Consider the following 25,674-nt stretch of genomic DNA (forward strand, 5'->3'; position numbering starts at 1 on the left):
CGTAACTTGTTTTCTCATCCTGTTTTTAAACGACTAAGAAATTGCCTCGTGCTCTAACCAGTTTGATCAGTCGGTCCGCGGCAGCACACCGGACTTTCGAAGTCTATGTGCTATATATATACTTGCCACTTTCAGAATCTCAACTGTGTCACTTCCTATGGTTATTTCCAGGTTGTCTGTTCTACCCAGATGCTGCCTGTCCAGGAACCCAATTCTGCCCTGCTGGTTGCCTCTCTTCCTAAAAGTAATCCTCCCTAAATTATCTGGCACCACGGCCCAGTTACCATTCTTGGAAGAGTGCTACGCTGGGGCAGCTATGGTTCCTGCCTGGTGCACCCAAGTACATTACCATCGGGAATACATCCTAATCACCTGGAAAGATGCTTGGCAAGCTATACTGGGTAGTGATTACAGAGATCACGGACTCCCAAGAAACTAGTTTTTCAGGAAAATACGTGACCATGGCCATTAGGGTTTTCTTTCCTAGACAAGAGTTAGAAGGGGAAAGAAGGAACCCGTGCCAATTAACTTTCAGATTACATTCATCCACCACCGTGGAGCCGCAGAATCTGCATTTTGACAAGCTCCCAACTTGATTCCGACCAAGTTCTACTCCAGTGGAACACCAGCTGGCGTCTGGTTTTAAGAGGGAGACTAGAACACGTTTACCTCCACTTCCTCAATCGCACTCACGGCATTCCACACTGACTTAACATCTACCACGTGCCAAGCACTGTTTCGTAAGCCCCAGGGCTCGGGTAGTTACCAACAGAAAATCCCTGCCCCCGTGGAGCTTACATTCTAATGGAGGACAACAGACAGAACCAAAGATACAAAAATGGCAATCTGGAAATGGAAGTTACCTATTTTTAAAAATAAAAGATTCCCAGTTGTAATACTAAGTGTGGGTTTTTAATGGTATCTTAGTCCCATTTTACTAAAAATGCTCAAAGGCAGTATTCCAACACCACAGCGTGTGCCCAACATTCTAATAGACACGTAGATACATCAATAAATACACATGTATTTAGGGACCTGAAAAATGATCAGGACCCATAAAATAAGACAAAGTGTTGGTAATATTTTATTTTTGAAAACCTGGTAAGTCTCTTAAGTCTTCCTGGTAAAATGTGCATATGGTCTTAAACGATTTAAGTATCAACACTGAAGCCCTGATCACAATGGTTTGCTCCTGCCCAGGGCTGTCCATTCCCACGTCAATACTCTTCCCAATCAAGGACCTCTGCCCCCTTTATTATCCTAGTCACCACTCCTGTCCCAGTCCAAATCCTCAGTAAACAGATAACCAAGTATGAGCCATGCCATATGCTAAAAATATGTGTGACCATATGCTAAAAATATAACCTAGCCAAAGGAAACTAATTGTTTTTACAAGTTTAGTCTGTTTCAAAAAGAAGCAAACTAAGATTAGACGGGCATTCTCAATTTTGTTTAGCTATGTGAAGATTTATGAATTAGCTTTATTTCTATGAGCAAAAGTAATCATATAAAGCCACACATGAAACAATTCAACTCACAACCCTTTAACCAGTAAAATGAACTGTGAAAATCTAAAATGTACACACTGTTAGTATCAACTTTCAGAACAAGGTCAGCTGCATATGGCTACATTATTTCATGCATTGTGTCCAGATGGTTTTGGACTTTTCTTCACTGGTATACCAAAACCCAAGGAAGAAAGATTGGAGAAACACATAGAGGAGGGAAAACCAAAAAAAAAACTCACAGCTGTGCAAGTTATGATACCAGCTGGCTGTTTATATCAAAACCTGAGTTACCTCAAAATGCAATTTCCTGGGGCGCTTGGGTGGCTCAGTCAGTTAAGTGTCTGGCTCAGGTCATGATCCTGAGGTTCGTGAGTTCAAGCCCCATGTCGGGCTCTGTGCCGACAGCTTAGAACCTGGAACCTGCTTCAGATTCTGTCTCCCTCTCTGTCCCTCCCCCATTCACTCTCTCTCTCTCTCTCAAAAATAAACAAACATTTAAAAAACAATAAAAGCAATTTCCCAGTATCCTGATAACTAGGTTCTCTGCAAATACTGGCCAGTTCACCAGCACAAAGCAAAGTCCCAACAGGAGATGTGCAGGTGAGCGGAGCCCAGGTGCAGGATCAAGTGGACGGCTGTCCCCCATGCCATTACTTTCCGACAAGCAGCTACCCTGCCTTCCCCAAACAGCCAGCCCAGAGCACTCCAGTCACATTTGTCTGGCAGACTTTCCAGCTGACCGCAAAATATTAGATGGATATCACTTTCCCAGAGGAACAACTCAGAGAAACAATGGTTAGTGAATTACAAGAATACAATTTGGAAAAGTTAAAATTCAGCATCTGCAGTAGAGCTGGGAACACTGAGGAAACCATTTCATACATACCTTTTGTCAGCCATTACCCTCATTGACATTGTTTAAAAACCAAACTGTGAATGCCATGTGGATTAAGCTCTCTTCCCTCGAATAAAATCCTTACCAGATCAAAAGGCCAATTCCCATTAGTGCCTCCACTCTTTTGCCCAAGATTACCAAAAAAACCCAACTACACATACTGCCCCCTTCATTTCCTAGATATAAATTGAACTTCCTTCGCATTTAGGCAATTCTAAAACCAGTCATTCTTGCCCCAAATGAGATGTTTACACAAAGTACCTTGTGAATTATTTTCTAGCCTATCTGCATTAATTGTCAAAATAGTCCCGATTTAAGTAGACTAGAGCCCGGGTTTCATACTAACCTGTACTAATTAACCACAATCTGGAATAACACATTTCTTTGAAGTCGTAATTATTCACATAATTTTCTTGTTTCAAAATAGAATAGATGGCAATCTAATTCATAGTAACCTATTTGGACACGGTAAGTAGGACACTTCATTACTACACATAGAATTCGTTATTTAACAAAACCTGCTCGTTTGGGCCACTTAAGAGAAGGCTTATATAAGCTAAAGTCTAAATCATTTTTGCATCTTTCCAATGCATACTAAAAAGATGTAAAATGTATTCAGTGGAAGCCCAAATGCTGATTTTTAACTAAGAGGTAAGATTTAATTTGAGCATACTTGCTGGAAAAGTGTCTATAGACATTTTTTTTCCCCCATTTTTTTCTGTTTGTTGAGTGCAACCTTTACTCGTGGTAAAACAATGGTTTCCATTGTCTGGGGATTCTAAATTAATGGAACTTTATTAATATTCAGTAGAGCACACATTTTTAGAAAAATGCAAATTTCTATTACTCCATATCCAGAAATTAAATTTTAATTCAACAAAGCTAATGGGACTTTTGACACTTACACGGAACACAGAAATAGATCCTGAATATATGTGTATTCCATACACCTTACTAATAACTTAAAACAAAATTTCTTATTTCATGGCAGCCTGGAAGGAATAATTAAGTAATAAACGACAATAAGAAAAGCCACTTATCATAGAGTCTAGTCTTTATTGAAAGACTTACTTCAACTGTGGTTTACAGCTTTGGCTTATGTTGGCCAGTCATTTTAGCCTCTCACTGCCAGCAACATAAAAATCACGTGGGAATGGCATGGGGGAAGTGCTAGGAGAGAGCTTATTAGAGCAAAGAAGATGGCAGTCAGAAACACATCACCAAAATAAATCTCAGAATCATTAAGAAATAAACATTTTCTTGCACGCCAAAGAATCTCTGCATTTTAATGAACATGGAAAAGGCAACGATTCTTAGGCTTAAACTGATCAAGATAGCACTGACTTCACTTTGTTATAAAATAGACTTGAGTCTGTGTTAGCTTGACAGTTGTGTTTTAAAATGGTGCGTTTCATTTGGATAAGTAGCTTTGTATTTTAAAAACCATTTAATATGAAATAACTTCCATTAAGTGAACTGATCATGAAATCTTTCTCTCTTTTGGACTGAGACGAAGGACACTTCAGTAATATGTTTACTATGGCGATGTAACTAGTCTGGGTAATTTTATTAAATCAGAATATACAACCAGGAAACACTGCAGCTACATGGGAGCTGCTATTGCAAAAAGGTATTTAATTTACTGGCAGACCAAAAAAGGCGAACTGAGAATATTGGTATATAAAAAAAAGTCTTTAGTTGTTCAAGTTTCACATATATTCAAGAAACTTTAAACTAGGAAGCATAATTGATATAATGTGAGTGTTCTCCTTATAAAATATAAAGTAACTTTTCCATAACATCCCCCAAGGACACTAGCCATAAACAAATAATAAGGGTAGATTTTATACAGAAGAGTGTCACAGGACTCCTGTGGTTAACACTAAAGTGCCGTAACAAATCTGGCCCAACGATGAGCTTCAGACCCTGCAAATATTCACGTTCAATACATTTGACTGTTCTCCTAAATGGGGGAAGAAGAAAAATAATACCAAAAGTATTGTGGTCACCAATTTATAAAACCATTGTTATTTTAAAGCTAATTGTAAGACTTCAAAAGTTTAAAAAATAGTCATTTGTGGGTATTAATTGCATCTTACCACGTAACTGGTAAGGGTTTTCTCATCTTGGTGCCCAGGCCTCAAAGCAGCATTTCAAACACACTGCCTAAACATTTGCACCCTCTAGCTGTCAGAAGTCAAATACATACGATTTTACCTTGGGATAGAACTTTGAGGCTGATTTTATCCACATAGTCTGAAAAACACCCCAGAAGCAAACTTCAGTCTTCCATATCTACCTAACTGGTTCGTTTACAAGCTCTGCACACATACAACTCAGCCTCTGCTCAGGCTTGTCATCCCATGCACACGACCCACAAGGAAAACAAGTTAAATAAAAATAAAAGTCACAACTCTGTGTACTACTTAAGCTGAATATCCAATTATAAATTGGTACATCAAACTGTCTAAATAAGATGTTTTAGCAATCTTGTTAAAAAAATTCTTGGGCAAAATATATCTAGTTTTAAAAAACACCCCAAGATCTTTTTAAAAACACTTGTACTATACAACTTATAGGAACCTTGAAATAGGTTTACAAGGTTTTAATCAAGGTATTTACATACCAAGTGATGTAAAGAAAAAGAAAAAAAAAAAGAAATCTAATTTCCAATGACATTTTAAAATGTACTAATGCATCAAAGATCAAAGATTTGTATGAAATTAAAATTAAGGCCTTTTCTGTATAGTAATTTGTATAATTTTAATTTTACATAGTAGCCAACCTTGGAAGTGTCAGTCTTAAACATTCTTATCAATCCATTGCATTCAATGCAGTGGAGAGTGTGAAGTGTTACTTCAAATAATTACATTGCTGCTACTTCTATGTTGAAGCATGCTTTTTAAACACTGTAGTTATTCAAATATTTACAATGTATATCATTTTAACTTCATGTAAAAGCACAAGTATGACTGTCTGATTTTAATACAAACACCATACTTGGAATTTCCCCCCAAAATGAAATGTAATTTACTACAATTTTAATAATCAACACTTTTTAAAGTTTTAAAAATATGTCTTAAATGTGGACCACCAACATTTGCTCAAGTAACTCAGATAATGCTGTTCCTTATTTAGCTTGAAAATTTCTTTATCAGTCTGGCTTCGGTTTCTTTAGGCATAAAGTATTTCCTCCAAAGCGACTCCAAAATCATGCAATTTCTTCCAATTTCACACTTTTTTCCTGCTGACTTCAAATGTGGTCCACCTCAAGGGAGGGGAGGGGAGTATCAAGGTTCAGGATGAACTTATGTGTGATTCCCAGTTTTTCACGATCCTCCCTTTTTTTGCTCTTTTAAAAACACAGTGAGTTAAAATACTGAACAGCAAGATAAAAATGGAATAGTATCTAAGAATCAAAACGTATTACCCATTTCTCCTATTATATCAAAATTTGTAGTCAGAATTGTCTTTATTGACTTTATTTTAGTTTTTGTACACAAAGAAAAATCATGTTCATATCCATCATGAACAAAAACTTAAAAAGGCAGAACTAGAAGACATGTGTCCTTCACCAAAGCAAAGCTGTGCTAAAGGTTCCAAACATTTCAATTTTTAAAATAAATATTTTCATTTTCCGATGTCTACTTTCATGTCTTCAGAGTGTCACAGGAAACTGAAGCTATCATGAATTACAATTTTGTTTAGAGTCCCAGCTCACTGTGTTTGGTAACTTGCCATACCATATCCAGCTTGGTTAGGAGGAGGTATTACAGGGGGAGGAGCTTGTCCTTGGGGAGGCTGAGCACCAAATCCACCCATCCAAGCAGCAGAAGGTGATTGACTTGGGGGAAACAAAAACAAAAACATCTTGAGCAAACAAAAGAAAAACTTATCTATACATTTATACAAAAGTCAAGCAGAGCCTAATCACAGAATAGACAACAGGAAATCAACACACCTACAACAAAGAGCAAAGAAAAAGTGACACGCATCCACATATATAGAATACATATCCCAGGATTAGTCTTAAACTTTTGTTAAGATAATCACAACTTAACACAGTAACTTCTCTGAAGAATATCTCAAAACTGGTATTTATAAACTGACAGATCATCTACCTACCCTGTACTACAAACATGGGACATCAATTTAAGAAATTTAAAAAACACAAGTTCATGTCAGAAAGAGAAGAAGGAACCAGTCAAAAAAAGATCTGGGCTGGCCTGGGAAAAGGTGCAAAGGACCAACCTACTCTACGAACAAACAGGGGACAAAAAGGAAACTACTTTGTATCACATAAACCTCTTAAGACTTCTCACACAAGCCAACAGACATAAATCATTAAATTTCTGAACACATCTAGGCAAAGACCTTTCCACGCAAAAATTAACAAGGAGATAAAATAGATTAGAAACGTCAGTGAAGTTCTACCAACTGCTGATAGAGATGGTAGGACACACCAAATGTTACCCCAACCTTCCCTCTCACCTACACAATAAAAAAGCAAATGTTTAGCACCATAATCACTACTCGTAAGGTTCCTATAAGGCTTATAATGTCAAACAGTCTGATGAATTTACTTTAAATAGATTCTCCCTAGAAAAAGACACTTTTTGGGGTGCCTGGGTGGCGCAGTCAGTTAAGCGTCCGACTTCAGCCAGGTCACAATCTCGCGGTCCGGGAGTTCGAGCCCCGCGTCGGGCTCTGGGCTGATGGCTCAGAGCCTGGAGCCTGTTTCCGATTCTGTGTCTCCCTCTCTCTCTGCCCCTCCCCTGTTCATGCTCTGTCTCTCTCTGTCCCAAAAATAAATAAACGTTGAAAAAAAAGAAAAAGACACTTTTTATCTCTTTTGTCAAAACCGGATCTGTTTCTACACTGGAAAAACCCAACAACTCACTCTACTCCGAATCCTTGCTGGTTCCATGGTTGCCCGTATACTCCGTAAGGCGGGACTTGCCACCCATTTGCCATATACTGTCCGTACTGCTGTGGGTTTCCATAAACCTGGCTCCACTGGCCCCACTGGCTATAGTCGACCTAGGAAAAAGCAGAGCACTGTTTCAGGGGCTAAGTAAGAAACACAGGATTTGAAGAAAGTGGGAGACAAGGAAGAGAAAAACTAAGTAAGCACCCTTATGTGAATAGGACTCTGTTATTTATCATTGTCTAAGTTTATTGGGGTGGTGACACCTGTGGAAAGAAAGTATTAAGATTCAGTTAATACCGCAAAATAATCACTTTCGAAAAAGCATTAATAAAATCAACTGAAAGCAGCTATAGGCTTTTATTTTCTGTTTGTTTATTTTACAGAGTTTCTAAAGCTTTTATGTAGATATGTAAGACGGAAACCTTAAAGAGTGCTGTGAAAAATCGAATTACCTGTTGGAAGTTTTTAGTCATATCAGGAGATTCTTTACCCCAATAGCATTTAACAACATGTCCTTCAATAGTAGTGCCATTCACCGAAACAATGGCGTGGGCCGCACTTTCATGGGTTGAAAATCTAAAAGAGGAGGATATGAGGTTTTTGTCTTTTTTTTAAAGAACTTATTTAACACAGTAAATAACAGAAAGTCATTAGTTCCTATCTGTCAACACTTGGTGTAGACAGAGCTTGAAATAAGTTCTACATTGCAAAGAAGTACTAAAGTAACAAACACTGACGCCTGAGGGGATCAAAGCATGTAACTGAAAGGAACGGGTCAAACAGAAGAGTACCCTGTAGGTAGGATTTTACCTGACAAACGAATAGCCTTTCTCTGGAAAAACTCTTATTTCCATAATTTGTCCAAATGGCGAAAAAGTCTGTCTCATAAGCTGATCTGAGAAACAAAAACACACAAATAAAATACTTAAGGCTCAGGACCCCGGTATGATGATGCAGCCCCGCAGAGAAGGGGAGGCGACAATCACACACTGTACCTGTTAACCCAGAGGCAATTCCCCCACAGTACACAGTACAATTTTTTGGACTTGACTGGTTTACTACATCTTCAAATCTCAACTGCTTAGTGTTATCTATATGCAGAAAGGAAACAAAAATGTTGATTGTACATGGAGTATAAAACGGATTACGACATACTGTTAAGATACGCCTCACTGGGCGAGAAAATACAATTTTTTTTCTTGACACTATGATTTGATCTATAACATCAGCTGGTTCACTGCTCCAAATATACTAATTACCAAAGCCCAGTCACTATCAGAAAATTAAATTCAAGATGAAATGAGGCTTACAGTACTAATTTAAATTTTAAGAAATGAAGACCACGCTAATTCATGATTTTGTGACATATCCGTAATCTTAACATACGTAGTAGACAAATCTTACTTTCTTGTGTACTTTTAGGTGCAGGTGGTTTACGTGTGGCCCAGTTGGTTCTGATCTGACGACCACCCAACCACTGACCTCCCATATGCACAATTGCATTTTCTGCATCCTATAGAGAAAGAACGGAAAGAAAGAGTAATTACAGACACAGAAAACTGTGGTATATAAGACTCAGTAAGATGAAATAAAATGCTGGCACTGCTGGATCCAATAAATCTTTTCAGTAAATGAATTCGCTAAGCATCCTAAGTACACAAACCTGAACTAGTATCACAAAACAATGATCTGAACTTGGGTGAATACATAAAAACTATCTTTATTCACAGCTTTCAAATTACAGCATTTTTCAGCATTAAGGGAGCATAATTGAAGCATCATAATTCAATTACACGAGGAAAAATCATAATCGCACGGACTACCAAAACAGGAGAAAGCAGGAATCCCACAACACAGAGCTGTTCACAAATATCTTAATTTAGTGGTTGATCTGAAATGTAACTTCTACCGAAGAATATACAGAAACTCTAATACTATGGTCTAAATTACCTACCCCCAAAAAATCTACATTCTAGTAACAACAGATTATGGCTGTGACACAAGCCTGAAAACTCATTTTCAAACAGAAGATTTCTGCATTATGATCCAGAATGCTGCCAATAAAGCTGAGTTTAATTATCACAACTAATGTGAATATGAATCTAAGAAAGAATGCAACTCCTATTCTCTGTCTTGCTGCTTCAGCCACTTTGATAAAACGTAGGTAATTTAAGTTGCTGAAACGTCTAAAATGTTAATACCAAAGCCTGCTTTATTATTTGATCTTACACTTAGTGCAAATGCTTAGATATTTTGGTAACTCTTTCTTAAAGAATTTAGTTTTCTTTTCCATAATCTGCTATAGTCATTAATATCCTAGCTACAAAAGGATGAATAATTTAAAAGTTAAAATGAAGATTTTCATGGTTCAGACTGTATATAATTGAACTTCCCTCCAAATTCTGAGATGAGCTCATATGTCCTAGTCTTGAGCCTGACTTCCAACACGTCTTACCTTTACCAATACATAAATGCAACTGCAGTAATACTCTTCCTTAAAATCAGTCTATCTTTTTCCAGTATTTATTTCCAAGAAAAAAATTATTCTCTACTACTAAAACATACAAAATTACACCAAAAAAACCTATGGCAGTCAACATCTAAAAATATTCAAGATTCAGAATAATTAACGACTAAATTTTTTATTAAATTTACATTAAGTTGAAAAACATACCAGTTTGTTATAAAAAGATACAAAACCATAGCCTTTGGATTTTCCAGTTGCCATGTCTTTAACTACTCGGGCATCCCTGTGAAAAGAAGCACAGCTAAATGAGGGAAGTAAGAGTCATCCTCAAAATAAAAACTAAAAGGAACCACACACACTGTATTGTGAGCATTTTTTTAAATAAAATTCCAGTTAGCCCTAATTAACTACTGCCATTCCTGAACTCTCCCTAACGCTTCTTTACCTGTTAGAAAAAAGCAGTAAGACAAAAACATGTAATAAACATGCAACCTAATCAAATAGCCTGCACTTTCTAAACTAAATGCTCAAATTTGAAGATTAATAGGAACAATAGTTTCCTTTTCTAATATTCTATTGGCTAGTGTCCTCTAAGGTTTACTGGCTCTATAAATTACTGTAACAATGCTAACTACTTTACCATGCAATCTCTAAATAGTTAAATGTCTTCTGCCTAGTGATACAAAATATATGAAATATTAAAAAATTGAAAAAGAGGTAAAAATAGGAATTAAAAAGGCATACATGGCCTGTTAACAGATTTCTTTATTTTTCTTGGTCAATTCTCTATCATCATTTTGGAGTTTGGGCAGCTGTAAATTTTGAAAAATTGACATTTTCAGAAATTTAAGAAAGGAGAATAAAAAACTAACAACAATGCTAAGCACACCAGTACGAAAACAACAAATTTACACAGAAATTTTAGTGAGTAAGTTAAAATGATTGGAAATATAGAACTCCACTGAATATAGAATGTTAAAATGTAAATACTAAAATATGTATATATAAATAATGTATAATAAGAATAAATAGAAATGAGAAAAAAATCTACAACTGAGTTCCAGTGTGCACAGTTCCTTGCAGTTAGCCTTCAAGATCCTGTCCATTCTTATGAGCAATTCTGCAAAATAACCAGAATGCTATTACTTTTAATTGTGACTTGGACTTTAGAAAAACTGCAGGTCTCAGGTATAAATAAAGATTGAAAAACAGCAACCTGTATTATTTTTTATACTGATTTTTAAAACAGTACTACTTACCACATTTAAAGATTAAAAAGCAAAGCAAATATCAAAATAGAAAATTAAGAATTAAATCTTTCTTTCAAATAAATCTATAGAACAACAAATTGTATACAGAAAAGTATTGTTGTTCTGAGTTGAAACACATTCCTGTAAAGTAGTACTACAAAGTTTAATTTAAATCTACAGGAAGTACATAAACATTACACGAATTTTAATCAGAAAGATAAATTGTGATAAACATTTTATAAAACTTATAAAACCACTTTTAATTTTCCAATATATTTGATCATGTAACACATAGTGAAATTTGAGCGTTAACTTTGCTAAAAATCAAACCACATTTGGGCCCTAACTAGCAGAATCAAATACCACTAACAAAGAAACATCTACTAATTAATCCCACATTTATGGCTCAGACAATGAAACATTTTAATATTGTAACAGTACTACTTTTGAGTTAAAATATCAAAACACATTTATCATTATAATTAAACATGTACATTTCCAATTCAACCACAATATACCCAAGGATTTACCTACTTTTCCCAATTTATAATTCCTTCTATAAAAATTTAATACACAGCATACATCACATTCACTTTTGGTTAACCACCAAACTTTAAAAACATTTGACAGAAAGTTGGACTTTATAATAGGCTTTACCACCCAAACATCTGCTTCAAAGATAACAAACAGAATCACTTAAAATTTTTTAACATATTATACACAGGATTAGATGAAAACAAGACCCCAAAACACTGAAATGACATTAACATTTTCAACAACATCTACTAATCAAAAAAACAAAACAAATCAACCAACAAACAAAAAAAATCACACTAACTAGGGAAAGAAAATCTTAGTTCCGGTACAAGTTAATCATATACAATTGTGCCTATCACTACTGAATATAGTATTGATTGTGATACTTACGATATTTTACCAAAGGGGGCAAATGCTGATTTGATATCTTCTGTTGTAATTTCTGGACTCAAATCCCCAACAAACACGTGGAAGTGATCTGAAATCAAAGCATTTGGTAATCAACTACTTAAAGTCAGCTCCTAAGCCTTTTTCAGGTAACACTAAGGGAAGAGAAACCCTATTTAAGCTGGTAGCGCTGCAGGGATAATTTGAGAACTCTTCCACAGTGAAATGCAGCAGAAGTACTTACTGGAAGTATCTTTTTTCTGGCTACTTGGTGTTGTTGCCCAGTTTACTTTGACCTCCTAAAAATAAAGATTATATTTAATACAATTATTAGGCACGTCATTATGAATTATAACACTTACCACTTATTAAATCATTGATAATTTTTGTAAAAACACTAGGCTGAATAAAGCAAAACCATCACTCAGCACAGCTGAATATTTGTTTAAAAACTCGCTAAAAAAGAATACAAGCTAATTTGCCATGCAAATATACACACTTGTGAGGTGCCATCATTCTGTTATCTTACCTTTCCCAAAATTTTTCTCCCATTCATAGCAGCTAATGCAGCAGCTGCATCTCTGTGTTCATAAAATTCCACAAAGCAATATGGGTCATTGCTTGTATGCTGCAAAACAGAAAATCCAACAGAAGAGTTGACCCTTCTGCTATCGGGTTGCTGAGAAGAAAATCCAGGAAAAAACATTACTGACAGCTAGGAATGTACACGGTGAGATTGCATCAGCTTATGAAAGCCTAACACATAAAATAAGATTTATAGCTACACCTGACTTTGCACCTCAGAATACTGTTGTACGCAAACAGAACCAACTGAGCGCTATAGAATCAGGACTATCTCTGTTAAATCAAAATACAGAATGCTGGTGGAATACGTTAAATATAAAACAGAAGTTTGTATCAGACCAAACAAAACCTTAAGTTTAGATCTGAGATAAGGACCACTCCTTACCACTGCTCTTCTCTCTCCCAACATTATTTCCAAAAGGATGAATTCTATTTATGTATCATAATCCTTCATAAACTATATCCATGCCAAAAAAAAAAAAATATATATATATATATATGTATATATATATATATATATATAAATGAACCAACTTTACAAACTTTATTCCTGATTGAAACTAGGATTTGTAGTACTACATACGAGGAGATGAGATTATGTATTTCTTTTCTGGATAAGGAATGAGAATAAAAACAGAAAAATTTCACATTTATAACCAGCTATTGAAATGAACTCCCCATCTTTCAAAATATCCTAATGAACAGGAGACTCTATTTAGTCTTCAAAGACCAGAAAAATATACTAGTAATCAAGAAAAGAATTTCTGAAAATATGTCTTAATAAGATATGCCAAGACAAAGCTACAATTTTTAATCACAGAAAATAAGAAATCTTTATTAAATATGTTCTACAACATTATGCTTGAAAGTAGTTGGCAAATAGACATTTATAAAGGCAATGAGAAAGTATTACCCGAGTTATAGCAACTCTATAACCTAACAACCAAAACAGAAATGAATTTTATAAAACTGCAACCTACACTGAAGAGCCGCAAAACTGTACAAACACGTTTCTGCATGAGGCTAAAGCATTCATCACTGTTCAATGTAAAATGCCCTAAAAGATTAATACTATTTAAAACATGGAATTCTAGTTGCACTTACAAGGGGTACAAAATACCAGATAAAATAAAGATCTTTTCAACAACCACTGTTTTTCATTCCAGGAAAGTTTTAGAAGAAAAATCCAAAATAAGACGTCTAAAACAATAGTGGCGAAGCAACCAGAAGGCATTTCCTTGAGGGAAAAAAAGTGTGATCATTAATACTGACAAGAAAACTATGGGCTCTCATACAAAATCCTATTGTCGTAGCCATGTGAACTCTGTTCTTAAGAGGTACAGAAAGGAAATGGGGAAAATATTCCAAAGAAAAACATGCATTTAAATTCCTCTTATAAAAGAGTTAACATTTACTGGTAATATTCATTTGTAGAGATGATCTAAAGGTAAACAGCAAGCTAAAACTATGCTATTCAATTTTTCATTTTACTCCCATCTCTTCTGCCCTGATGGTCTTTAAAGAAAACACTGGCAATTGTAGCAAAACGTACAGGGGTCCAATGGTAGATCCATAACAACAGGCTTTAGTAAATTAGCCTACTTCTGCAGACTGACTTCAAGCTTATCTACCTAGTAGCAGGCCAACCCCATTCAATGTATGAACTATGCATGTGTACACACACACACACACACACACACACACACACACACACACACCACACTGCCTTTCATCTAAGATACCACTGATCTGTCACAACCCAACTGTCAGAGATGTTAAAATTTTTTAGCCTTAGAATCACTAACATTACATTACAGTATATGGAGAAACCTAGAATCTAAGATAAACACTATCTAAAGTAAAAGACCATAAAACTAAAGGAAAAGGATTTTTCATATACTAAAATGGAATCTACGAAAAGAAAAATAAACGCCTACATAGTCAGTAGTACAATTCATGCTCTTTGGAAACTTCCCACCTATGCCACCAAGGGATACTCTAAAAAAATCAACTATGTCCTTACCTTAATTAGTATTGTCACCAATTTTTGTTGGATGACATAAATGTCAAGACAGAGAAATAATGAGATTTTACAACTATCTACAAGTCTGAATGTAGGAGTAGTAGAATATGGATGAATTATAAAAAGCCATTTCAAATCCCTCTCCCCTCAAATGGCTGATTGTGCACACAGGTTTTAAAAAGAGTACTATTAAATATTTATCAAATGTTTCTCCAAAATCTGCTAGTGACTCTTTCCACTTTCTCATACCCCATTCTCTCCTGAACCCACTCCAGTCAGCTTCCTACCCAACCAGGCCAATGAAACTTTGTGCTGAGCCCACCAGCGACCCTTCTGCCACCTCTATGATCCTTTTTCTGTCCTCATCTTGACTTTCAAGCAGAACTCAAAACAGCTAACGACTCTTTCTCCCTTAAATATTCTAGTTTAGGTTCCACATAGCCTCTTGGTTTTCTGGTTTTCTCACTTGGAGGATCTTTCAGAAGGTAGTTTTCCCCCTTCACTCAAACTCTGAACATCACCCTAAATGCGGAGATGCTCCAAGCACTTGGACCTGAGCCACCCTACTCTTCTCTTATCAGCAAGTACTCTCTGCAGATCCAGCAACTAGATCTCATCTAGTGCCACAGGTTCAAATACCACTGCAAGCTCGTATCATCAGCACTGGTCTTTCACTTTCTCCAACTACCTACATATAAAGTCCATTTATTTGTCTAACATGCACACCTTCAATTTAACACTGCCAAAACAGAACTCCTGATTCCCACCACTCCCCTCACCCATCCTGTGCCTCCCTTGACCATGCCCATTTGAGCAAATAAAAACATTACCATCCACACAACTGCAAACAAGAATCTTAGTGTCTTTCTTCATGTCTTCCTTCCCCATATGTCCCCGCCACCAATCCAGTCCTATTGATTCCACCTCCAGTTATATTCCAAACTTACCTATTTCTATTTCTACACCTACCACTTTACAGACAAGCCCCCATCATCTCTTACCTAGGTGAGTAAAATAAACCCAGCTGGTTTCCCTCCTTCCATTCCTGTCCCCTACAATCCATTCTCCACGACAGTCATTCTCCAAATAATTTTAAAAATGCAAATCAGGGGGCCCCTGGGTGGCTCACTCGGTTAAGCATCCGACTTCAGGTGTTATCTTGTGGTTCGTGGGTTCACACCTTGCATTAGGCTCTGTGCTGACAGCTGAGCCTGAAGCCTGCTTCGAATTCTGTGTCTCCCTCTCTCTCTGCTCTCTCCTACCCTCATGCTCTCTCTCTTTCAAAAATAAACAAACATTAAAAAAAATGCCAATCAGAGTAACTCCTTACCCTTCTTAAGACTCCACCATAATCAGAATAAAATCCAAACTGTGTGCCACGGCCTGGAATGCCCCAGGTGGCTTCAAACACTGCCTGCCTGCCTCTTTACTCTCATTTACCACCACTTCCCTCCACTCCCCAGGCTCCAGCCATCCTGGTCTTTGGTTCCATGAACTCACCAAGCTCATTACCAGCTCAAAGCCTTTGTATCTGCCATTCCTTCTGCCTCCGGCTCTTAACATAGATGGCACCTTCTCGTTATTCTCATCTCAGATCAAAGACGTGACCTCTTCCCTCACCACCTACCCTATATTAGCACCAAACCTCCAATCCCCATACAGACCTGTTTTATTCTCTTCATAGATCTTATCCCTAAATGCAATTATCTTGCTTACTTGCTTTGTTAATATTCTCAATGTATATGAACTCATGGGAGTCGCCTTTGTCTGGCTCTCCACTGTATCCCCAGCACGAAGTAAATTTCTGATGAATAAAAGGATGAATGAATGAAGGAATAAATAATCAAACACAAGAAGGAAAGAAGAGACACCAGAACAGAATGATGATTATTATTAGTTAAGAAAGAAGACCAAAAGGCCCGTTTGCTTTACTGGTTTTTCAGAGTTCCCCTTGCAGGGCATACACGAACTCCTGGGCACAGCTTCTGGCCCTGCCGAACACTCCTGCCTCATCTCCTGGCATTTTTTCTGACCAATCTCCTTTGGAAGGCCAACCATGCTAGGGTTTCTACCTTCCCGCTTCCTATCAAAGTACTCCTGTTCCCTCTGTCCACCAGGCTGGATTGATGTTCTTCTCTCACCCAGAATCCCTTCCTCTGCTATCCTTCAGTTTCAGCCCGGACATGGACTCCTCCCAGAAAGCCTCCCCTCACCCCAGACATTACCGGACCTCGGTGCTCCCACAGCACTTGAAGCTGCCTACTTCCACAGCATTTATCATCCTCTGTCATTAGTGCCTGTTAACTCCTCTGTCTCCCTCATTAGGTGGTAAGATTCTATGGGGCTAAGAACTGTCTCATTCATCACTGTATCTCTAGCACTTACCGGAATGGCTGGTACGTAGTACACAGTCTAAAAAGTGTGTGGGTGAATAACAAAAGGAAGACAAGAACAAACTGAAACACAAATCTTTGGGCACTGCTACACAGTCTTAACCAGGAAAGTATGAAAAGAAAGTTTTCTTCGCAAAAAGGGAAAGAGAATTCTTGCCCTAACAGTTTAATTCCAATCTGGGCAAAGCTACTCAGTTATTAGTATTTATTAAAGATGCTCAAGATGCGTGGTGCCGCAGCATACACGTGAGGGGCTAATGTGCTCCCACATACACCGGTTCCTAACCTTTACGTGTGTGTTTTCTGAATCCGTAACATTCCTACTGGAAGCGTATGCAATGTCACCTAGTTTTTCAACACTCTGAGATAAGCTCTAACAACTTTTACAAGCGGAATCACTTGATGACAACTATATCCTGAAGAATGACCATGTGAGAGGAACAGCACACAAACTTTGTCCTCTCAAATAAAACTCCTTTCTAAACTTAGTCTGTCAGCCAAGTCAAAGCAATAAGTCAACACAACAAACGTGACCCTCTCCATCAGAATAAGTGAGGCTTAAAACGGTATTTTTAAATGATACTAATCAACTTATGTATTTCAAAACGGTAAACATCGTGCTGTCAGCACATGGAACTGGGAAGATCTTACCTCTGTTATCATTTTACAGCTTTTACAGGGTCCAATCTGACTGAATAACTGAAGTATAAGGACTTCTGTCACATCTCTGGAGAGGTTACCTACGTATCTGTTCAAGAAGAAAAGAGTACATTATCAGCAATTTCCTTTCAGCTCTGGCTCTAATGCGTTATCATTTAACTCAACACCTTTTATTTCATTTTAACTTCCTGTCTTCAATAACATTTTTCCAATTAAGCCTGATCCTATGAAAGTAAGACTAACCCTTATTTAGGAAAGCAGCAATTGTTCTCAGGCACTAAATTAGGCCAGTAAAGCACCACTTCACACGTTTATAAAAAAGAAACCAGTGTTACTTTGCATACCCCCAAAGCCTATTATTCTGTAACCTATGTATCATTTTTCTCATTTTATTTGTTAGAAGAAAAATAATAAAAATTTAAACCAGGCTCAAAATAACTACAATTTCTGGATGTAAAACACAGTTCAAAATGTGTGTGTGTGTGTGTGTGTGTGTGTGTGTGTCTCTCTCTCTCTCTCTTTCACACACACACAAAATACCAAAAATACTGATTGATTATAACACCTGATCATAAAGAGATATGAAACTTAAGGTGAGTTTATCTTAGAACCCCAACTAAAGCAATTACACAAACAAAGAACAAAATAAAGGTTAGAGCAAAACAGAGATTGGAGGGCTTTGTTCTGTCTTGCTAAATAAGATTTATTGATATTTCTTCACTGTTTTATTGTAGGAAAGCAGGGCAAAATCGTAAAATTTCCTAATCTAAAATACATCAGAAGCAATAAAATACATCTTTATATAGATAACAAAGCAAATATAAGATTTCTTCAGAAATTTGGAGAAAATTAAGACAAATCTAGGTAAACTTATACTATTTAAAGACTTGGGATTATTTGTTAAAATTACAAATTGAATATATGTATTTTTTATAAGAAATTCTGAATACAGATAAACTCAAAAGAAAGGACCACCACCACCTAGAAATGACCACCGGGTTTCTCTTGTCCCATGGATTTATATTAATTTAGTTAATAAACTGCCAAACTTGTAAGTGTTTCTGGTACTTGGTGTATAATTCCTAAAACTCACATCTGTTATGAACAATCTCATAAACCCAACAATACTTATAAAATTTAACATAGTTTCTCCTAGAAATTAAAAAGACATAAGTTTTATTTTCCTAACAATAATATATAACATCTGGAAACTGAGTACTGAGACCAAAATAAGCCTTGCATCTATGGTTACCATATTAAATACATAACTGCTTTAAGCTGGAACATTTTGAAAAGGAAAAATAAACTGAGAAATGTAAAGTGTAAAAAAATTATCTGATTAAGAATGAATAGCAAGAGCGCCGGCCGAGGTAGCTCAGTCAGTTAAGTGTCCGACTTTTGATTTCAGCTCAGGTCATGATCTCACAGTTCATGGGTTCGAGCCTGTGTTGGGCTCTGTGCGGACAGCAAGGAGCCTGCTTGGGATTCTCTCTCTTTCTCTCTCTGCCCCTTCCCTCCTCTCTCTCTCCCTCTCAAAATAAATAACATTAAATAATAATAATAATAATGAGTAGCAATTCAATGAGTTCAGCTAAGAATTTTCATTGCAGTGGGTACTTACATGCTCTAAAACTGAAACACAAGTCCAATGTGACTTAAACAGAAAATTAAACCAGGGACAAACTGGTTTAGGTCTACTATGCCATCTTTTTCTTATAATTAAAGTAGAGCAGACCCATCGGTAGGCCATGGAGTGACATACTTTTTCCAGCAGTAGCAAAAGGTTATAGGATTATAAGCTCGTCAGACAACTGCCTATTCATTTTTAACTCATAGGGGTTTGTGAGCCTGTATCCAGGGAATTATTCCTTTTTGTACAAGGTAGAACTATCTATAAAGAAAATGAACAAGTGACCGTGGTCTCCTAAATGTTATATTCATTTAACCTAAAGTGCTAGCTAGTTCGTTTCTAAGAGAATACAAGAGGAAAGGATAAAACTGATTTTCACATACTGACACTAATAACGAAGTTAAGAGAATCACCATTTTAATATAATAAAATTTAAATAACTTAAACGGTTTTAAATTTGCGTTACTGTTTATACATTGATTTGTTAAGAAAAAACTGCATGGGCATTAATTACCTTCCACACCTAACAGTCACAATTAAAGCTGTTACTGCTTAATAGGATTTTTATTCCACATCAACATCTTTCGAGTGAGTTATACATTTTGAAGAATTCTAGGGGCACATTTAGATACAGCAATTTACATTTCAAGCACTGATGCCAAAGAGCAAAATGGTAATCTAAGTTTAGAATGTCATGAAATACAGTAATTCAGTGTTCAGGTTTCCTACTTTTTAAATATCTCCACTAAAAGTTCAGTGGTAAAGCAGCAAACTAAATTCCAAACACTAATATAAAAAAGGACTTCCATGACAACACATAGAACACCTTAATTTACCAGGATAAGAAGGATGTAATTCATCACATAATTTCACCTAAATTTCACCCAAATCTCAGACTGCCTTCTCCTTTACTCGAGTTCTATAATTCATTCATTTGCAGATGCCTTCATCCTTCCTAATACTCAATAGGGAAACTTCCTATAGCTTTTAAAATACTGTAGTACACAGCTTAAGTATCTTGCATTATCGTAAAATTTTTCCCAAAATAAATACTAACAAAAATACTTAAGACAGATGTTCAACACCTGACCTGGAAAGAAAATCATCTCTTGGCAATACACTGAAATGGTATCTTTTCTCTTTCTAAATTATAGCTTCTACACTTCATTTTCTTTCTGTTCTGGTTAAGAAGTAGTCAGTGTATTCTAAAGTTCCAAGTGTTTAAATACATACATAATTTTTACTTGAAGAACTTACAAAATAACAGAAAAAGACAAACGGCTCAAATTCTTGTATTGAGAGGTCAATACAAAGAGTAAACACTTAGAAAATTCCAAAACAATTTTTTACTCATGAAAAAAAAAAAAAAAAGGCATACCTTAGATCTATTTTGTCTTCTACGAACAGGAACTGTAGGCACTAAAGCACTAAAAATGGAAAATGATGCTTTTATCCCTAACATAAGGGTTAAAATCCAATTTGAGACCAGAGACTTGGCAGTTCCACTGCAGGCAAAAGTTCACATTGCCAAACTACTTCCTATGTCCAACTGGGCAGAATTTTAAGTTAAGATCATGCCTTTTCAGAAGACTAATCAAACTTCTTCAACACTGAACATGTTCTCACTCTGAAGAGTTACCAAGGTTGAAATTAATTACATGCACTTTTACACAGGCTACCATGGCTAAATTTCCACGAAAGTAACATTTTTGCTTTTGTTCTTGGCAAGTTCCTATATGAGAAGATTTTATAACAATATCCTTCAATGGGCCTCTAATGAACGGATCAATTTGTCAGTATTGCATTTGAGGAAGAGGCACAGGGGAGGAAAGGTGCAGGGCAGGGAGGGTGGGGGGTTGTCCAAGTGAACTGACCACTACATAAGGGATAGCAACACACATACACACACATTTTAAAGAAACAGAGAATATGATTAGGTCGAACAAGGTGCTTAATTACAGTCACGATATAGCCAAATCCATTGTATAGCTAGTCAAATTTATAACAGGATCTAATAGTTTCTTCTGCTATTGCCCTCAGATGTGCAGATTATACTCTAAATCACTGCTCTATTTCCTCCTTTTTTGACAGCCTCTAACAAAAAGAAAGAACAGCCTTAAAGGATGGCATTGCATAACATGGTGTAATCCCAGATCCACAATTCCAACTCATTTTGGTGCATCAGATAAATGAAGAAAGTTAATTAAACTATAATAGAACACCATTATAATTTAATGTTGTATTATATATTCAGATATACCATGGATCAAATCACTGCACTCAAAAGCTACCCACAACACAAGCCTGAAACGTGGGTCCAACACCAGATTACACAGCATGATCTCATTTGTTTTTTTAGATCACAAGTTATCCCATACATATAACCCCAAGATAAATGTCAAATAAGAACAAAGAACATCAGAAAACAGACCTTTAAAGGATAAATAAACTTTAGGCTGAACATCATCAAAGCAATTCTATACCACTTTAAATACCATCAAATAAATTAGTAATACTGTAGGTAATGAATATTTAAAGACCTACCTAGGCTATAAACACCATATTGTTTTCTGATGATAGAACCATATGTCTTAGCTTGTGTGTGTCTGCAGGAAAAAAACCTCACTAGTAACACACAGGCATTTTAAGGAAACAGTTTAAGATAAGTTTTGTTAAGAGTACATTCTTTTAAAACATACTAGCCACTTGAAAACCTAACCCACAGATCACAATGTAAAATAAAAGAAGGATCTCCATAAATAAACAAAAAGAAATCCTACTAGATGTCAACCTCTAAAAGTCACGTTCAAAGTTTCCATCATGTTACGTACACCTAAAACACTTTGAGGGGAATTATGTAAAATGAACGCTTAGGAAAAAATAATATGCATTATTTTTATTAAAATCTGATTTAAAAAAATCCCAATTCTGAAACTTTTGCTTTTATCTCAAAATTCTACATATGAAGGTTTTTTTTTAACATATGAAGGTTTTAAAAAAAGATATAAAAATCAACAGACCACACCATGTATGACAGTCATGTCTGCTCATAATTTTACATCCCTCAGGACTTAAAAAAAACAAACTTAATACTAACTTAATGAAAAGAAGTATAATCATTGTAAAATATTTGAGTACCTCTTGTGTTCCGGGCAGTGAACTAAGTGCTGCAGGGGTAAGACCTAGGAAGATGTAGCAGTCCTTGTCTAAAAAAAAAAAAACCCTTCCCATAGAGAAGAGTGGGAGAAGGAAAAAGGAAGACAGAATAGTAAACATGTACTAGCATACAAGTACAACTAAGCTCAAGAGGTTTCTTTACTCACATGTACACATGTCACATATTCTTAGACAACTGTAAACAAAGATGACTTAAGTGTGTTTCAGAGAAAGAAGAGGATATTGGAGAAAGTAGAGGTAAAAAATAAGTGACAAAGTTAGCTCGTTAGTCAACTGAAGAAGGGTCCAAGGTCTGAGGGAGACGAAAAGGCAAATGCAGAGATAGTTATGGGAATTAAAGGTAGTGAAATGGCATATTATTTAGCCTGACAAAATCAGGAATTCCTCTTCACAAGGAACAGATAGATACAGTTAATGAGAAATGTGCTATGAGAATTTACCAATTATTCAGTAGCTATTATGATGCAGTGATGACATTTCAGATGTTTAGATTCAATGTAACTTGTATCTTTGTTAAATACATGCTGGCTGGGCACTAAATCCAGCTTTCCCAGATGCTTCCATCAAAGCACACATGGCTACATATCCAGCCTTGGCTTCAATAGATTTTAAAGGGCAAATTTCAAATTGTCCCAATTCTCTCTTTTCTGGGAAAAAAAAGGTTGGAAGTGGGAGACAGCACAAAACATAAATATAAAAATTCTCCTAAGCAGGCTTTTCACTGAAGCATTCGATGGGCTAAAGTTGGCTGTGAACTCTCAAAACAGGATGGCAAATACTTTGGTGAGACATTAGAAAAATAAGATTACAAAGAGTGCAAGCCCACCCCCCCTCAGGTCCCCCCCCAAAAAAACGAAACAACAAAACCCAAACCAGTATCAACATCGTACATAGATATCTATCTTCTTTACTATCTTCTCTACTTTGGTAGAAGAGATGAGAAGCTAGTCAGACTTCCTAAGTACCCATCCACCTTCATCTATTCCCCAAAAAGTAATTTCCCCAACAGACAGCAGAGCCAAGTGGACTATGATCATATCAATACTAGGCAGAGGCAAAAGAAAACAAAGCAGTGATCTGACTCCTTGCACTGGAGGTAGGTGTGCTGAGTTTCCAGAGGCTAGGAAAACCGAAGGTGCCCAACTGAAACGCTGATTTAGAAATTACTCAGACTTTTTAAAAAATGTAGAAAAAAGAAAGGAGTGCCACACTATCCGCAAAGGAATGCAAATGCTGAGTCATCACTCTTCATTAGGAAAGAAAGGAAAACTGGAACAAGCAGTTGGAAGATGAAATTCATTCATTAGATCGGGCTTCAGGTAAACAAGCAACAGCAAGATAGAAGAAAAAGCGCTCAGAAGACACACATCGAATAATGGGTAGACATCATTTTATCCAATTCTGAAGGTCTCAAAGCACAAAACAGATTAGGAGGAGGCAACACCAAAAGAGCAAAAGCAGTTTAACAACTGGTTGTCAGTGTAGCGTAGGTAGCGCTCAAAGTAAACTTCCAAGAAGGGAAAGATGCTCCGGTGGCAAGAGGCATCCCTTTTGCACTTCAAAAGTAGCGGGCGCTTTTCGAGTGTCTCTGACAGCGTGGGCGGGGGCACGTGGGGCAGAAAAAGAGAAGGGACTTGAGTGGAGGAAGAGTGTCCAGCTCCCTCGGAGAGCTTAGCTTGGGAGAAGAGCTGGGAGCGATGTAGCCGGGGACGTGCAGGGCGAGAGTGGTAATTCCTCGGGGCCCGCCGGGCACGAGGCTGCGGTCCCACCCCCGGTCCCACCCCCACCCAGGCCCTGCCCCCGTGGGGACCGGCAGCTCCCGGCCCAGTCCAGGGCCCCCACAGCAGAGGGGGACCAGGAGCCCTCCCTGGCCTGACAGCCCCTGCCGTGCAGAAACCCGGCCTAGGAAGCGCGTGCAAAGAAGGGCGCGAGAGGAAAAGGTCGAAACAAACCCCAGACCCCAGGAAGCGACTGTTTGGGGGAAGGGAGGACTTCCTTCCCAAGGAAAAGGGGACAGAGGAGGAATGCACTTCGCGTCCGCGCCACCCCGGAATCCACCCCAGGAGCCGCCGCGAATCCGAGCTTCGGCCCGGCTCTCTTGCTCCCTCCCTCAGCGTCTCCCGCGGTGCCCGGGCCTCTCGGCGTCTGGCAACCCCCGTCTCGGGTACTCACAGAGTCCGGGGCTGCCCGTCGTCTTCCATCATGGTGGGTGCGACGGAGCGATCCCGGGACAAGGGGGAGGGCAGGGCTGGGGAGGGGAGGGGGTGGGGAGGAAGGGGAGGGGGGCTCCGGGCACCGGCTGGGGACAGAGGAGAAGGCACCAAACCCTGCTCTCGGGCTCTCTCCCCCCAGCCCGCTCCGGACACTGCGCTCCAACCAGGAGGAGCAGGAGGAGGAGGAGGATGAACAAAATGGCCACCGCCACCAGCCAGGCAGGAAACGGGGCAGAGCGCAGGCGCGGCCCGCCAGGTCACCGCTCAGGCCAGCCGCGACGGCCTGTAAATGGGATAACTGAGTGGGGAGAAAAACGGGCCGCTAAGGAAACCCTGTGCCCAGTCCCGACGAATCACGTCGTCGCTGTGCGCCTGCTGGCCGGCTGAAGCCCAGCCAGCTCAAAAACAGATCGAGTGAAAAGGGAACCGCCGTGAAGCTGAAGGTTCTGGGAATTGTGGTCCTGGAGAAAGAGGGAAGCACTTCTCCAGAGGACTTCTGGGAATTGTAGTCCACAGGAGACGGACACCGCCCGCAGCGCCCTGGGTCGCGGGGAAGAGACTTCTGGGTAGTGTAGTCGTAAGTGAGGACGTGCGGCGACCAGGAAGTCGGCGTGCTGGAAGGAGAGGGAGAGAATAAAAAGCGTCGTTGACAGGCGGGGAAACGGGATGGAAAAAATGCTGACCGGGAAGTAAACTACAAGTCCCAGAGTGCCTCGTGCTGGAGGCTGGCCTAGGACTGCTCTAAGCATGTCAAGGCCCTTCAGTTGGCTCAGCTTGCGCGACTGCTCCGCCTTCGTCCAGCCTGAGAGCGGTTTCTTCAACTGCGTGTGAAGCAGTGCTTTGGCTCCGCGTGGTGTGTGAGCCGGCAGGCCCTTCTAGCCGTGCTCTACTCAGCAAAACAGCCGATCGGTCGACATCAACTGCCGACCCGCGCGACGGGCTGGAGGGGCCGGGGTGGACCTCGGGTCCGAGCTGAGCTGGGAGCCGCGCTCGCTGGGTCCCCTCGGGCTTCCCGTGGT

General features: G+C 38.3%; 1 protein-coding gene across 5 annotated transcripts; it reads right to left on the minus strand.

The window, feature by feature from the left end:
- Nucleotides 1-3,439: 3,439 nt before the first annotated feature.
- On the minus strand, nucleotides 3,440-25,050 carry TIAL1 (TIA1 cytotoxic granule associated RNA binding protein like 1). 5 transcript variants are annotated; one of them, XM_047073525.1, is made up of 13 exons: nucleotides 24,615-25,048; nucleotides 21,810-21,871; nucleotides 17,627-17,723; nucleotides 12,504-12,653; nucleotides 12,219-12,273; nucleotides 11,978-12,065; nucleotides 10,008-10,083; nucleotides 8,738-8,846; nucleotides 8,329-8,424; nucleotides 8,144-8,228; nucleotides 7,786-7,909; nucleotides 7,304-7,443; nucleotides 3,440-6,247 (listed from the first exon to the last, which is right to left on the minus strand). In XM_047073525.1, the coding sequence occupies exons 3-13, from the start codon at nucleotides 17,636-17,638 to the stop codon at nucleotides 6,121-6,123; spliced, it is 1,062 nt and encodes a 353-aa protein (XP_046929481.1). In that variant the 5' UTR covers nucleotides 17,639-17,723; nucleotides 21,810-21,871; nucleotides 24,615-25,048; the 3' UTR covers nucleotides 3,440-6,120. The 5 variants fall into 5 exon arrangements, with proteins under 5 accessions (XP_046929481.1, XP_046929482.1, XP_046929479.1 ...); XM_047073526.1 differs by lacking the exon at nucleotides 21,810-21,871 and adding an exon at nucleotides 22,883-23,089; XM_047073523.1 differs by lacking the exon at nucleotides 21,810-21,871 and having other exon boundaries at nucleotides 24,615-25,050.
- Nucleotides 25,051-25,674: the final 624 nt, after the last annotated feature.

The sequence above is a fragment of the Lynx rufus genome, unplaced genomic scaffold (assembly GCF_022079265.1).
Source record: "Lynx rufus isolate CCGP_SWC_20201006 ecotype Redwood Valley unplaced genomic scaffold, mLynRuf1.p SCAF_11, whole genome shotgun sequence".
NCBI classification, from domain to species: Eukaryota; Metazoa; Chordata; class Mammalia; order Carnivora; family Felidae; genus Lynx; species Lynx rufus.

Bases quoted from the DNA above. Each gene is read 5' to 3' on its own strand.
- TIAL1 (XM_047073523.1), bottom strand. From the start codon at position 24,646: ATGATGGAAGACGACGGGCAGCCCCGGACTCT. The intron at 12,274-12,503 runs GTAAGATAACAG...CTTTATTTTTAG, and splicing joins GGAGAAAAATTTTGGGAAAG to GAGGTCAAAGTAAACTGGGC. The intron at 8,425-8,737 runs GTAAGATTTGTC...TTCTGCATATAG, and splicing joins ACCTAAAAGTACACAAGAAA to ATAACACTAAGCAGTTGAGA.